Source organism: Aspergillus affinis, assembly GCF_023601865.1.
Source record: "Aspergillus affinis strain CMG 70 chromosome Unknown NODE_62_length_193083_cov_87_906428, whole genome shotgun sequence".
NCBI lineage: Eukaryota > Fungi > Ascomycota > Eurotiomycetes > Eurotiales > Aspergillaceae > Aspergillus > Aspergillus affinis.
The window spans coordinates 22,741-38,312 of NW_026515843.1; the positions used below are offsets into that span (position 1 = coordinate 22,741).

The 15,572-nt window shown below is 49.0% G+C and overlaps 3 protein-coding genes across 3 annotated transcripts; 2 read left to right on the forward strand and 1 right to left on the reverse strand.

Annotated features, from left to right (window-relative positions):
• Positions 1 to 3,556: 3,556 nt before the first annotated feature.
• Positions 3,557 to 4,558, forward strand: KD926_009018 (uncharacterized protein; the record flags this gene model as incomplete). The annotated part of the gene is made up of 4 exons (XM_053101613.1): positions 3,557 to 3,575; positions 3,630 to 3,852; positions 4,064 to 4,123; positions 4,210 to 4,558. The coding sequence occupies 4 exons, from the start codon at positions 3,557 to 3,559 to the stop codon at positions 4,556 to 4,558; spliced, it is 651 nt and encodes a 216-aa protein (XP_052954782.1).
• A 5,843-nt stretch (positions 4,559 to 10,401) lies between these two features.
• KD926_009020 (NAD(P)-binding protein) lies at positions 10,402 to 11,467 on the reverse strand (the record flags this gene model as incomplete). Its single annotated transcript, XM_053101614.1, has 2 exons — positions 10,402 to 10,767; positions 10,835 to 11,467. 2 exons carry the CDS (start codon positions 11,465 to 11,467, stop codon positions 10,402 to 10,404), a joined length of 999 nt encoding a protein of 332 aa, XP_052954783.1.
• Positions 11,468 to 12,778: 1,311 nt separating this feature from the next.
• KD926_009021 (uncharacterized protein) lies at positions 12,779 to 15,553 on the forward strand (the record flags this gene model as incomplete). Its single annotated transcript, XM_053101615.1, has 1 exon — positions 12,779 to 15,553. One exon carries the CDS (start codon positions 12,779 to 12,781, stop codon positions 15,551 to 15,553), a length of 2,775 nt encoding a protein of 924 aa, XP_052954784.1.
• Between the last annotated feature and the right edge of the window lie 19 nt (positions 15,554 to 15,572).

Consider the following 15,572-nt stretch of genomic DNA (forward strand, 5'->3'; position numbering starts at 1 on the left):
TGTTTACGGAGGTCGGAGGTCCAGGAAGGGAGAAAGCGTTAAGTTAGTCGGAGTGCGGCGCATCAAGTGACACACCCACGGCGTCATGGGGTTTTTGCACCGTTGGTTTAATCTATTTTTTATTTTTTATTTTTCCTTCTTCCTTCCCATAATCCTGCCGTCTCGATCGACGTCCTACATTTCCACTTTCCCTTCAACTCCGTGTCGGCCCCCTCCTTTTCCAAAGAAGTCGATTTTAGTTGGATCACAGAGGTATGGAATGATTCATGAACGCAAAAAAAGGCCCAAGTCCTCGTTCACATCCAACTGTTCAGCCCACGGCGGGTATTTCACGCACCAGACAGGGTCCGCGATCTGACGGTGGCTGTCATCCACCCCCCGCTTGGCGCCTACTGTCTATACGGAGTAGTGTGTACAGTACAGGGCAATTCAGGCATCCTCATCGTCATCCACCGTATTAACCAAAAGCAACGACGTGTCATGGTCTGACCGTCTCCGCCCGTCGAGACCGAACGAAACAGCTTTGCCGCCGGCGTTTCGACCTGGGCGTTGGTTTCTTCTTCCCCCCTTCGCCAATCCATGCGAGCATCAGTCGTATTTCTCCGCCCGTCCCCAACGGAATATGACTTCACTGGGGTCTTTTTAGCTCGTTCGGTCTTTCCCAGCAGATATCGTCATCACGATGGTCGGATTGGGGTTGTCGATCTCTTGCTGGATCGATGTCAAGGGCCAGCCTGTGGGTTCACTATATTCTATTTTGCTGTTAATCTATTTTACGTGAGATTGTTTTTTTTGACTCAATTAAGATCCTAGAGCTACTGCGTACTATCCAAAAACCGCATGAAATGCGACCTCTATCTTAGACCCGAATAAGAAAAGAAAAGAAAAAAACAAAAAATAAAGTTGACCGGCCAAAATCTCCCTCATACCCAACCGTGAATCGTTTGGTTTCAGCCCTAATTCGGTCACATTTCTAGCTTCCACCTCACCCCTTATACCAGAATCCAGACCAAAAAGAGCACACCATAGCATCTGGCGATACTGATTGTAAAGGGCGGATCCGTTAGTGGCTGGCGTCAACTCTGCCAACTTAGTGGGGGCCAGACGTATTGACGTATTGACCAAAAGTCCTGATACATCCGAACAAGATTCACTCCCCTCGATCATCGTCATGTCATCTGCGGGAACCATTCCTTCCACTGTTAATCCCGAATGGATTCTAGGTTCAGTCGCCTGTATTGCTCCCTTTTCCCCCCTCCCTTTCTCCCCTTTCGTTCCTTTCCCCCCTCCTTTCTGTTAGACCCGGGTGGCATGGACAAATGACATCTATTCTTGCTCCTCCGGGGAAAGACAAAGGAAGGGAATTCCAATTGAACCGCCCATTGCTTATCGCCATGTGGTTCCGGATCTAAATTATCCTTCTTCCTATCATGATGTTCCATTATTGTTGATTCCACGTACGTCTGGCCGTGTCTTACTCTTCTCCGAGTCCGGTACCCGCTTCTGGCTGGTTCCGATATACGAATCGGGTATATCCTGGTACCTTTGGCCCCCAAATCACTAATCAGTCCATCCACCAAAGAAAATCGAAGAAGGTGAATGGAAAAACCACACTACTTGTGGCGTTTGTTAGCCTCTTGGGGCTGAAAAGAAAAGAAATAAATAAATAAATAAAAAAACGGAGACAGGAAGACAAAGCGACAGGGGGAGGGCGAAACGCCAGACACTGAATCAGCTTCAGGTAAGGGTCTAAAAAAAAAGGGAAAGAAAAATTAAATTTTTTTTTTTTAATCGAAAACAAAGAGGCAGACCATCGCCCTTCTAGTGCGGACATCTCCAAATGCCGGGGCCAGGGGGGGGGGGTCGTGGTCGAAGAGAAGAAGAAGAGCGACTAGGGAACCAGCCTACTCCCCCCGGCTCGACGACGGCTCCAGCACCTTGTTTCTTGTTCACGGGATTCAAAAAGGCTCCGTCCTCAATGGGTCCGTCCACTCCACGGCGCAACCATGCTTTTTGCCCATTGACCAACGTCGGCTGCCTATGTCAAGCCCTGCGGAGTGGATCCCCAAATGTAGTCCCAGTCCATTTCCAGTCCAGGTGATTCCTGATCCCATTTGCAGACGGTTCCGTTACTGGATTGGATGCCCTCCAGGTCCTAGGATGGCGAAAATCATTTGCAGGGCCATTCTGCATCTGGTATCCCGAATTCTCCCTCTAGCTCGTAAAATATTATGCGCGCATCAACCAAAAAGGCACGCACAAACGAGAAAAATTAAAAATAAAAATAAAGACCGTGGTAGGCCAAGGCCACTCCCAGGTCAAGATTAAGGGTCGAACAATAGCCGCCAGCGCGACCGAATCAACGGTGCAAGACGGTGAACAATGAAAAGAAATCAACTCAACTCAAATCATTCCAGTCAGGACCAGTCAGCAAGAAGTCGACAATGTTGGTTTGTCCTGAGTCTAACCGTGGCAGTGGGACGGAACGTATGAGAAGAGTCGAAATTCGCAAATCGAATAAAAATCCCAAATTAAATAAATTGCAGACCAACTAAATTAAATGATAGAATAAAAAATAAAATAAATGCAAATTCAAAAATAATTCAAAAAATCATTCCGAAACGATAACCAGGCACTTACGACACCAGCAATAATAGTAATGATAATAAGACTACCTAATAAGACTAAGCCTGGGACTAAAAAGAAATGCCACTGCCCATAAGCTGAGCTCCAAACTAAATCCCAGACGAACTATTCTCGGCCCCCCAGTTCATGCTCATTGCGTTTATTATTTTTATTATTCTGCTTTCTCAGAATTTCGGTGACTCGATTTTCTATTTTTCGCGCCGTGTGTCTCCTGGTCTCTCACGTCCACGGCGTTTAAATACTCTTTGCTACTTCGGCCTCTGGCTAAAAAGCCTCGTACCCTCCCATATATCCTGAATCGTGTCAGCATTAGTCTCACTTAACAACCTATCTGTGGCTGCGGTGGCTCTTGACCAACAATATCAGACTTTCTTCCCTTTATAGACACGCACTGTATGTTTCTCACTGTCTCTTAAATATCCGTCCTTGTCTTCGCCCTTCTCGTGTCTCGGTTTCGATTGTTAACCCATATTTCCACCACCAGTATCTGTGGAGAGCACATCACTCTCCATCATCACTATTGCTAATTGCCGAGTCCATCCTTAAAAAACGGTTGGACTTGGTCTTTCCGCCGCTAACCGACTTGTCGGTCCGAGATCTGAACATAGAGCTGGACATCAAGCCCACGAGGCTTTTCTCGTCATATCTCACCACCAAGAACTAATAGAGCGCTGAAGCTCTGCGACACGCCAAATCCACCATTTCCTTCTTTTACTCAATCAGGGAAATATTCCAACCACACCAGCCTTTGAATTTCAAGATCAAAAGCAAAGGTAATTAGAGATTCATGGTACGTGCATCGATAACCCGTGATATCCTTTTCTATAGAAGTCACGGCAAGGTATGGAAAGCAAAACTAATTCCCATCCAGTCTGTGTACGCAGCCTCCGGATCATATCTACCAGGAGCCATGGCACACAATTCACACAGTAAGGATTTGTTTTCCCTCATTGGTTTGGGCCTCACAAACTGACTCTCGACAGACTACGGCTGGCAAGGCCGGACGTCGCAGCCTTTCCATCCTCCTTCAATGGCCATGGATCAGCAACCGTTTTCGCAACCTCCCATTTCATCTGTACCAGGATATCACGTTGGATACAACCAACATCCTCCCAGCACGCAGAGCTACTACCAGCCTAGTGCTCCCGCTCCTCAGTATCTCTCTTCGCACCCATCTATGCCTCAAAGTCGGCATCACGCTCGCAGGTAAGCTTGCATTATTCCATTTGTGGCAGATCGTACCCATTTCCTTGGTCTGATTGTGGATAGCTCTCCTGTCCCCTATTCGTACCCCAGTAGTCAAGTATCTAGCAGTCCTCCGACGATACAAGACCAAGCATTCGCATCTCCGTAAGAAAAAAGACCAAGGAATGGATGGATCAGCAGTGATCAGCTCGCTAACATTTACTACCTCCAGTCCCTCATCCTACCTCCTCAACCAACCCGACTACTATCTCGCCCAGAACTCCTCCTTCTCGTGAGTCCTGCCTTCCATTCACCCCAAACCTCGGCTCATCAACCCACCCGAAAACGTATCTCACTAACCCAATTAACCCCCCACAGCTCAAACCCAAGCTCCCTTGGCGTCAACCCTCCAGGCCAAAGCCTAATCAACCCAGGAACAGTGTACTCGTCAACCGAATCAACACCTCCCGCCGGCTCATCAGATCCCGAACAACAAGTGCGAGTTATCAGCTTTCGACCCAAGCCCCAATGCTGGGACCATGGCTGCAACGGCCGCGAATTCTCCACCTTCAGCAACCTTCTCCGTCACCAGCGCGAGAAATCCGGCGTCGTCGCAAAGGCCGAATGTCCTAGTTGTGGCGCAGTGTTTACTCGAACAACGGCTCGCAATATCCACGTGGCCCAGGGCAAATGCAAAGGCGGAGGCCGCGAAACATCTATCGAGTAGATGAACCGACTTGATACGAGATCGCCTGCGCGTTGAACTTAATCCGAGACCGAGATCCTATCTATGTACCTTATTCGGCTAGGTTTGACGGAATCGAAACCCGCCAGGGGGGACGCCAGAACTGAAGAAAAAACCAGAAACCAAAAAAAACATCCAAATCAACCACATACGCACACTACTACTAGAATTACAGACAGACACTCATACAGACCGACACCTGCATACGTCCGCGACGATCCATTCAACAATCCGACTATTCACCCAGGGAAATTGGGGGAGGCAACAAACCAGAACGAAACACCTCAGCCAGCCGTTAACGACCTTTCGATTCCGACGATCACGAACACTATCGACCGATTTGGAGGGCGATCCATCCGATTGAGGGACCTGCACTAGCTTTGACTTTGGCATTGTCTCACTCGTGGCTGAAAAAGGCCTAGATGATCCTCCCGGGTCGGAGTGCCCCCTTCAACGGGATCGGTGGATCGATGTCTGACTGACTTGACGGACGGAAACGCGCGAAGCAAAAAAGAAAAAAACCAAAAAAGGTCAAATTGGGGAGAAACGGGGGTGAAATTAGACTGGGGAACTGCTGATACCCTTCAACCGGAGTAGTTATTTTTGGTTTTGATTTGTTACTTTGCTGGGGTTTAATTTACTAAAGACGGAGTTACTTCGGGGGTTTTATGGGGCCTTTTGGTTTGGGGCATTTGCATTTTCGTTTTTCTCTCTCGGTGTGGCTTATGCTCTTTCTTTTTTGACTTTTTTTTACCCCCTTTTTTTGTGTTGAGTTTGAGTTTGTTTTTGACAGCCTTTGATCTTTTTTTCTGCCGGTTTTTATTTTATTTTTATTTTTATTTTTTCTTTTGTTTCATCATCTTTTTTTTTTTTTTGTCTTTTTAGCATTTATCTGGAACTATGGGATATTGTATATAGAACGGAAAGCACACAAGGGAACATTGAATCATTCCAGGGGTTTGGATTAAAAGAAGGAAAAAAATCACCAAAGTACTATATTTAATCTTTTTAGTGGCTTCGACTTTTTGATTTCGTTGCTGTTAAACGATGACGATTCCCAGCGAAAGTGAAAGGGGGCCTTTTTTGAGCCTTGGGTTTCGAATTGCCTGATTTTCCCTTCCCTTTCTATTCTGGAACTACATCCTAAAGAGAAAGGGAGTGAGGCTTGGGGATGATGAAGAACACTAAGAACTGGGTTGGGTAGGTACTAGGTAGGTAGATCTCAATGGAGCATTTGATAGACATATCATGTACGGAGTATGTAGGTAGTACGGAGTACGGAGGGATGCCGGCAGTGTTCCGCTTCCGCATCATTGGTAAACTAGAAATTAATAATTAATTTAAGAATCGACAATCCCTATATACAGAACCCCATAGTCCCGTCCTTCGTACCGTGAAAAGGGAAAGAGCGATAGTACGAGCAAGAGATGGGTTAAACATGGGGTCCAAAAAACTAAAAGTAGGCACGAGGCTACGGAGTAGGGACGGAGTAGGGACGGAGTACTCAGGTACGGAACGGAGTAGGAGCCTAGGAGGAGGAGGCATGGAGTCAAATCTGAATCAAACAATTGCGGAAAAGTCTGAGCGTTGTGGAGCCCTCTTGCCCATCGTCATCGCCCATCGTCATCGTCATCGTCTTCAGTCAGCGGCACAACCACGTGTCAAAGTAGGTTTAGAACGTTCGATAACCAGTTACTCGGTTTGGGATTTGGGGGTGTTGTCGAGTAGTTTCGACTAGTTAGCGTCTAGGTAGTGTTTAGCTATGTAGGATGTATGTAGCTACTAGCTAGTCTGGAAGATGGTGAGAGGGTGGATGGGTGAGAGAAGGAACAATATCCTTGTTGTTGAGGCAGAGCATGGAAGGGGGAGAGAAAAAGAAAAGAAAACAAAGAAAACAAGGAGGTCAAATGGAAAAAGGGGCCAATTTCACTGCACTATAATTGGAATTGGGACTTTTTCTTTTTTTGTTTTTTTGTCTGGTTGTATGGGGTGGTGTGTCTATCTTTAGGGTATCTGTTGCGACGACCTGGGGATGGGGTTTGAAACGTGACTTGATGGATAGATGGTGCGTTAGTGTATGATTTTATTTGCTAGAGGTCAGCAGGGAGAGTGAATTCCCGGTGAAAGGTAGTTAGGTTGGTTAGCAGCAGATAGTAGCAGCAGATACGACCTGCTCGATAGTATTAGGGGAAGATATGCATTTGTGGTATGACGTGACAACAAATGGGAAAGAAACACGAGAAATGAGACATCCTCAACATGTCCATCTTTAGCCCGCTTTTCTCTTTCTCCCGTCATGTCATGTCACTGACTCGACGCACTACCTACTTACTCCGTCGCTCCTTCACCGCGACAGGTAGACTATCTTCCTCCCGTACGGAGTAGATTGTCGGAACTCGCTCCGGCTCCGACGCCTTCTTCGTGGTAGCCCCCTGGATTGGGTAAATGCGCTAAGTGATTGACTGACTATTGAACTAGATGCTGGAGAGGGGCGGGACTAGACTCTTTGAGAGAAGGAATCCATCGTTCTGCAAGTTCTGGAAGATCTATTGGGGATCATATTTCCGCGACACGGTCTTCAGCTTGGCCACATTCTCCACGCCGTAGGAATCCAGCGGATTCTGATCCCTTGCGGCATCGTTTAGGTATACAAACGGGTCATGGAGTCCCCGCTTCTCTCCAAGGTGTCTCCACCCTTCGGTTGTAGCAATGGAAACGGCTCTCACCGTCTCGTCGTCGTTCTCGTGCTCCCAGTCTATAAGAGTGGTCCATCCTACGGCCGAAGAAAAAGAAAGTTAGCTTAGGCGTAAGCTGTCGTTTCATGATTTTCGTGTCTGTGGGGTTGATTGGTTGGATGTTCCGGAACTGGGGGTGGGTGTAGGGACTAAGTGAAGAGGAGGGGAGGGGAGGAAAAAGAAATGAAGGGAAGAGGAGAGGGGGGCAATAGAGATAAGTTAAGAAAAAAAGGATTCAACCGACATTGCGCATTTTCTCGAGTGATTCCCATGGCGTTTCCACCCTTTTCGATCCCTTGGTCGATCATGTTCACCGAGATCGGCTGGAGGACAAACGTTTGCGTAGCGCTGGTGGCTTCGTAAACCGCGAGGGCCCGTTCTCTCCAGAAACCGTACCTTTCTTTGGATAGTTGGGCATCGATTCGAGAACTCGCGCCCCGATAGTCATGTCGTTGGAAACTAATTATTTTTTCGGTTCAACCCTGTCAGCAGAACGATCCCAATATCCTATAGGCTTTTTTTGTTTTCTTTTTTTTCTTTTTTTTCTCTCGAGTTTTTTTTTTCCAACCCCCTAGGCTCCAAAATATCGAGGTGTTGTGAGGTGTCATCTTACTTGGTGGGGCTATTAGCAAAGGAGCCACCCAGGATCTGGATTAATTCTAACACTGTCCCATTCGTTGATTGTATGGCGTAACTCAAGGGGGGGGGATATCTTTGAAGGGAGCAAAGCTCGCAGGCTACTCGTCTGCGGACTCGGAGTAGATCAATCCGACCGTAGCCGTTTCCAAGCCGATTATCAGGGCAACGGTGGCCTTGACATCTGAGGCTCCGGTCTCTTGCCATTTGGCGAAGGATTCAAGAAGAGCAGGCGCTTGCTCTACCTTGTATGTGCCCACTTGGCGCCATATTTTATGCACCGGGATGGTATAACAGTCGAATCGAGTCACAATTCCTTCGACCGGTTAGCCTTGCGAGCCAATTCCATCTGCGATTTTGTTGGTAGAGTCACCGAAATTGGCCCCTCCGCCTTTGAGGGCCCAGAAGAGATCGGAGTTCTCTTTCGCATTTGCGTCCGTAATCGTTCCGTCCGCCAATACAATCTGGTAATCTGGTTAGGGCTTGGGTGCCAGGTTTCCGAGTCCGAGTGCGAGTAGACCATACCTGAAAGTTCTTGACATTGCCAGCGGCCATTCCATACTGGCCGGAGAAATGAAAGAATCCTCCTTTTCACAGGAGAAATTTGGTCAACCATCTCCCTGAATACGGCTTTCTCAACCAACGTGCGTACCCCCGAGAATCAATCCTCCAACCCCAATGTGCGGGATGCGGCCTCCGATTACACTGACGCCGTACGGATCCAAGGCCTTATAGACATCTCCTTATCGTCCGCCCGGTCCTAGATTTGCGACAGATCTATCTTCACTGACTGTCACTTGATCTAGTCTCTGCAAATCGATTAGAATACCCGACTGGTCGATGCTGGACCAACCTGGGTTGGGCGAATGACCGCCACTGCGGATGGCAAATCTGATTTGACAAGGTTGATGATTTGAAGTATTCTGGATACATCTTGGGCGGAAGCTGGGAGGACAACACAGCTTGAGGGCAGTGAGCAAGTCGCAGACCTTTGGTATGGTCAGTCCTTTGATCGGAAGCGTCTGATTAGACTCGGTGCTGCACAGCGCCCTCACCAACTACCCTCAACTTTGACTCCATTCTGTGGTATTTCTACAGTTGTGTTTCCAAGCACTTCTTGGAGCAACTTGCAAGCCAGTCCGTTCCTGAAATTCTGGGAGACCTCCTGGTCAGAGAAATAGTCTAGCAGCCGAGTGTCCTCGACTAGTTTGCTCTGCAATGCCTCAGACCGGGACGATGGGAGACCTAGACCCTCCACGAAGTTGACAATTTCACTCGACATGATGATCGTGGAATCTGTTCGGCCAGCCACGAATATGCAACGGTCGAGAAGGCGCAGAGGAGGGGATGTCGTCGGCGTCAACTGCCGGTCACATGACGGACAGGGATGTAGCAGTTAGAAAAGGGTCGCATTGCATGAGGTCCGCTACCAATAATGACCATTTCATTAACAGCGCAACCTCTCTAACGCATTCCAGAGCGGAGTTGTTACCCCACGGCCCCAGTCTTGTCTGGCATGGTGGGTCATGATGCCAATCACAACCCCTCTAGATAGAGGCCATTTTGATCGCTAACCCATCTTTCACTAGGGTTATGCGCCCCATCTGCCCGGCGGCTCGGATTGTGACGAAAGTGATAACGCGAGCCGAGAGAAGATACTAGCGCAGGACTCTTGTTTATGGAGTAGAGCACTCGGATGTTTTGTTCTTGACCCTCTTGCAGAACATGTGCACTCTCTTCAACAGCCACGCTAAACTCCCGCTTGTCCCGATGTTCTGGTCAGCATCTTACGGCTGCAGGGATAAAATCCACTGATAACATGGCCCACGGAAGGAATAACCTTGTTAGCGTCTATCTGGATACTTTATTTGAACGCGAACACAAGGCAGCCGTAATTCAACACGTGCAGAAAAGGCCAGTTCAGCACACCTTGACTCCGCTGCGGGGCGTACCTCCTCTATTTTTTCTTGGCCATTTCTGGTCAGCAAGCTCGCTGGAATCGAATCTGTACCAACATGGAATTACCGGATGATTGTTCGACTCAATCCAATCGCTTGCTAACTGCGGATGTGGATCTGTTTTGTCGAACTACAACCGTGAAGACAGCAGCCGCTCCGCGGCTGGTATTGATCAATGACCGGGATCTAGACAAGGCAGGACTTTTGAGCAGATAGAGAGAGAGGAGAAGACAAGAGCAGTGGTCAATACATTATCTTTCGGGCACAATGCATGCACGTGATATTGTTGTTTGATCACTTTTCTTGTACAAAAAATTTAGGAAGGCCCATCCTTCTACAACCATCCCATCGATCTCAACAAGATCAAAAGTTCTGAACAATCGATCAACTGAATCAGGTCGGCACTTAATTCCATAGCTGGTAGGTATCAAGAAATATCATATCATCACTAACAGTTTAAAACAGAATATCACCATCCCCAGAGCCCCTTAACGAATTAAACTTCCTTCAGTGCGCTATTCTCCCCATTGATTCCTCCCCATTCCAGGGTCTTCTTCCACAGTTTCTCCTGCACTTCTTCGTTGTAGCTGTCTGACGAGCTCTTATCCTTTTTGGAAAGAGTGAAATAGCCACCCTCCCCGGGATTGATCTTACTGGTCGCCAGCCCAACGATATCATCTGCCGCTTCACCAGCAGAACGCATGGTCGGGTCCATCAAGCGACGCAGAAGAAATGAAAACGGTCGGATGATAAAGCTCGACATGATCCTGACCTGTGTGGGGGTGTTGACCTGCAGGGCCCGCGAGTCTGTCAAGTTACCAGGATTGATGGCAACCACGGTAATGTTCTTGAGATTCTCATCCTACACAAGGAGATACATTAGCTGATGTGTCGTCGTTAAAAAGTAGCTATGAGTTGCTTATCCTTACCTTCTCGAGATGCCGATTGATCGCATACATCCACATGGTGATTGCCAGTTTCGAGACGGAATAACTTTGGAAACCACGTCCCATATGATCGACTTTCTCATAAGTCGGCGGCTTGACCAACAAGTCTAGGTCATCCGGGATGACAGGCGGATACTTCTCCAGAGGGCTTTGGCCAGGAAAATGGGTGTCGCTGCTAAAAAGCACGATGCGACCACCATCCGGGCCAAAGTGACCCAGAAGACGCAGAGCAAGCACTGAGTGTGCAAGATGGTTCACTTGGAATGTTTTTTCATACCCATCTTCCGTCAGCTGTGCCTCGGCCACCAGGTTCCAGTAATACGCGTTGCAGACGATGCTGGTGAGTTGCGGGAGTTTGCCCTCCGTGATCTCGGTCGCGAGATGTCCAGCAAACTTATGGACAGAAGAAAGACTGGCCAGGTCAAGTTGACGAATAGATGCCTTTGCTGTGTGGTGGTGCGAGATGACATCGCGAAGCTTTTGAGTGTTCGGGTCCTCGCTGGCCGCGTTGCGCACGGTTAAAACCAGCGTGTGATCGGGGTATTGAGACAAAAGTTGCTCTACGGCAGGAATTGCGACAGAGCCATTAGCCCCTGTTATTATTATCGTGCCCATGATTTACCAAGATGGACGATAATATGAGGAGAGGGGAAAGTGAGTTCAATGATGTACTTTTTTGGTCCGGGAGACTCGGCTTTTAATCAGCGGCGACCGACCAGCGCTTGCCCCAGTAAGAAATTAGTACATCGCCAGCACTCGATCGCTACGCCCGACAGAACAGAGCTCATCTTTACGAATACTATTAAACCTATCGGTGAACATAAATCAATCATTTACATATAATGATTGTTCTGGTAATTCTACCTATTGTCGATGATTTCCGTTCAATTCGGCCTCCGTTAGCTGGACTATCTTTCCTTTATTTCGGTAATTTTTCTCCGTATATTCTAACATAATGCGCCAAGGCGACAGCCTCGATCCTTCGGCTTTGACGGATTTTTGCAATTACAAGCTATAAGCTGCTACTGTATTCCACCTTCTAGGTACGGGGTACTATGCCCAGAGAAGCAAACTAAATCCTTGCGAGGAAAAATAATTTGTCATAAATCTAGACAGAAAATTTCAGTGTTCAGAACTAGAGAAACTCATAATAGACAAACGGCCTAGCTTCCAAGTACCCAAAAGAGAATATTCTTAGCACAAAGCAACATAGGTCTAGATAGGTCATTCTTTGGTAGTTATGGAGAAGAAATACAAAACGCAATACAAAGAGATTGATTTGGATGACAACGTGCTTGCTGGTAATTGACAGAAATGATATACTCGAGACTATGATAATGAACAATGTATTAATGGCGAGGAATCCTGAACCCACTATCAAATATCGAAATGATGAAGCATCGAACAATATGGGAAACCTTTATATACTGCCTGAGGCATCCAGCCAGTACCAGTCGCTTACATCATGGATCACCTGACCGTCGTGCCGGCCATCAGCGACAACGATGGGATGCCTGGAATTTCAGGGAAACAATAGTGAGTCACTTGTGGTGCACCATGTCTTCACTCTACATCGTCAATCCCCTATGACTGCATAACTGCTCACCGTGGCTTATTTAGCTGGAGCGATTGTTCTCTCTCTTCCTGGCCTTTGCGTCCTCGGTTTCTACTGTCCACGTTGCTACATTCCGTCCCCCCCCCCTAAAATGACTATACCAATACGATTAAACTGCACATGCGTAGGATTTCACACACTCTGGGACTTGACCATTTCATTATTATCTATACACTTATTGCATCTGCGCCTGGGCCTTGTTTGAACTTGCATTCCCCTCTAATTCCACTCATTGGCTATTCCGGATTGCCACGGCTTTATCCGCACGATTGTTCCTGCAATTGCGCCTTGATTCCTCACGTTCTTGAGACATGGCGTCTATCTTCACCTACGATCCCGACCCTCCGCGGGTTTCTTCGCCATGGTCCACATCCGGGTCCTCCACCCCACAGCAAGCCGGGGGCGGCGGCACCCGCATGGTGATTCGGAACCGCTCCAACGCGAATCTAGACCGGACCGACGCCGACGTTCTATCGGACTACGGCATCACCAAGCTGGAGCCAGAACCCCAGGAAGGACCCACGGAATACAAACTCCACCTGATGCTGCGCTCGCGACGATACTATGCATCAGTATCCACCGGTCACCTTGTCAGTGGCTCGTATCATTCCCGCGCAAGTTTGTCGACGTCGGGCCCCACGCCTTCTAGCTATGAGTCGAATCCAAAGCCTTCTGGAAGCCGCTCGACTCTCAGTCGCCAGCAGCGCCTACAATCCCTGACGACACAGTTGTTATGGCGTCTGCAGCAGTCGTCGCCTTTCCATTCCTCTACAGCGGCCAACCTTGTGCTGCCGGTTCTTCCAGATGCTACAGACCTTCTGGGGGCTCCTCAGAAACCGTCTCGTTTGTTGCCTGGTCTTGAGGAAAGCCAGGGAGCTTTGTACGAGATTGGCGTTGCCGACGATGGAACCTTCGTTGGACTGGCTCAGGATGAGCTAGAGGAAAGTCTGTCTAATCTGCAGGCAATGGCTGCAAGCTTGGGCTGTAAGGTTGATATACTCCGCCGCGTTATTGTGGGTAAATGCGAATGGACGGACGATGTACCTGCTGGTGATGCTCATGACGACGAGAAAGTCCACACCGGGGATCTGTGGGTGGCCGAAGCGTTGGTGAGTCCGGACTGGGACTTCTACAAGGTCCCGTCGCCTAGGAAAGGTTCTCGGGGAGATAGCTCTGGATCAGTCGAAGCCGGGCAGACCATTTCACAGGAGGGCTGCTTCTCGTCTACGGAGCAGATCCGGGTCTCCATTTCTGGACCAAGCACTGCCGGAAAGTCATCACTCTTGGGGACTTTGACCTCGTCCGTACTGGACAATGGTAGAGGGACTAGCAGATTAAGTCTCTTGAAACATCGGCATGAAATCTCTTCAGGTATCACCAGCTCTGTCGCCCATGAATTGATCGGATACTCTGCCGACGCCCCTGCCGAGGAGGTCAACGTTATCAACTATGCGTCAGGCAATGTCGCAGCATGGGATGATGTTCATGCGGCTGCACAAAGTGGCCGTCTTGCTTTCGTTTCGGATCTTCCAGGCTCAGTCCGCTACCTGAAGTCTACATTGCGAGGACTGATCAGTTGGGCGCCGCACTATGTTTTGCTTTGCATCCCCGCCAATTGTGAGGATGACGCCTCCTCGGAGTCGGGCAACGGTGCTTCGGAGCAAACGACTGATATCAGCTTGGCCTTGTCGCATCTTGAACTGTGCGTCAAATTGGACGTGCCCACAATCGTGGTGATCACTAAGATGGACCTTGCATCTCTTACGAGCCTGAGGACGAATCTCACCAGAGTACTCTCTGCGTTGAAGACTGCCGGCAAGAAGCCTGCTATGCTCCCTGCACAGCCGAACACATCTGGCATGACCGTGGATCTACAGCATATAGAACCGAAAGACAGCAAAGAAGTCCGAAAGATTGTACAGTCCACTGACAATTGGTCATCTGTTGTGCCTATTGTTCTCGCGAGCGCTGTCGATGGCACAGGCATTGGAAAATTGCACGCGCTCCTCCGGTATCTTCCTATCCCAACCCGGCCTCCGCCCAGGTCCATCTCTATCCCAAGGTCATTACCGCCCACCCATCTTCCCACCAATGTTTTCGACATTGACGAGGTGTTTGCTATTCCTCCGTCTAAGGTCTACTCTGTCTCTGCAGAGCAGCCTCGAAAGGAAAATCATGGCGTCGTTCTGTGCGGGCTGGTCCGTTACGGAGCGATCTCGGTTGGGGACGAGCTAGTTATTGGGCCGCTACTGACCAATACCTTTCTCGATCAAGGGTTGCGGAGCAGGTTAGAGCGGCATTCAGGGACGCATTCACAGCATGATTCTACTCAGGGTAGGCCACCGTCGCAGGAACTCTCGGCTTCCTTCGTCCAAAATTCTGTGTCCGGGAAGACCACCTTCCCAACTCAAGCACAATGGCAGCGTGTTCGTGTTGTCAGCGTCAGGAATCTGAGGTTGCCAGTCCAAAAGTTGATCCAGGATCAAGTGGGCACGGTCGGAGTCGAGCCTCTCCCTTCTCAACCGATGGGGCAATTACCGCGACTCGGCAAAGTTCGCAAGGGCACTGTCTTAGCCAGTTTGAACGAGGCGCCTACCTCTATCCCCAAGTCTCTCTTGTTCCACACCGGCTTTGTCGCTAGCTTTGCGTCGAGCGAATTCGCTTCTTCGCTCTCACCTCCGTTGCTTTTGGGTGGCAATGCCATCGTGTACATTGCCAATATCCGCTCCACAGTGAAAGTGACATGCATGGCGCTTGCCGAGGACGAGGTTGTTTCAAGAGCACCGTCACCAACCGAGCCTGAATTCTTCAACTTTGACGGCGACGTGGCTGACCGGGAAGAATATGGGGAGTCCGAGGTGAATGACACGGTCCGCGCCTCTCGAGCATCATCTCAAGAGGACGTGAAGATAACCTTTTCCTTTGTCACATCGGTTGAGTGGGTTGAAATTGGGTCGCGAGTGCTCCTCATGCCCGGAGCTTCGGTCGCGTTGGCCTCTGCGCAGAATTCGGTGACACCGTCGGGCCTCGAGGGTTTTGTTGGAAGGGTGTGCGAAGTCCTTTATCCTGAATTTTCCACTGCGTGAAATTGCCTAGTTTCTTGTG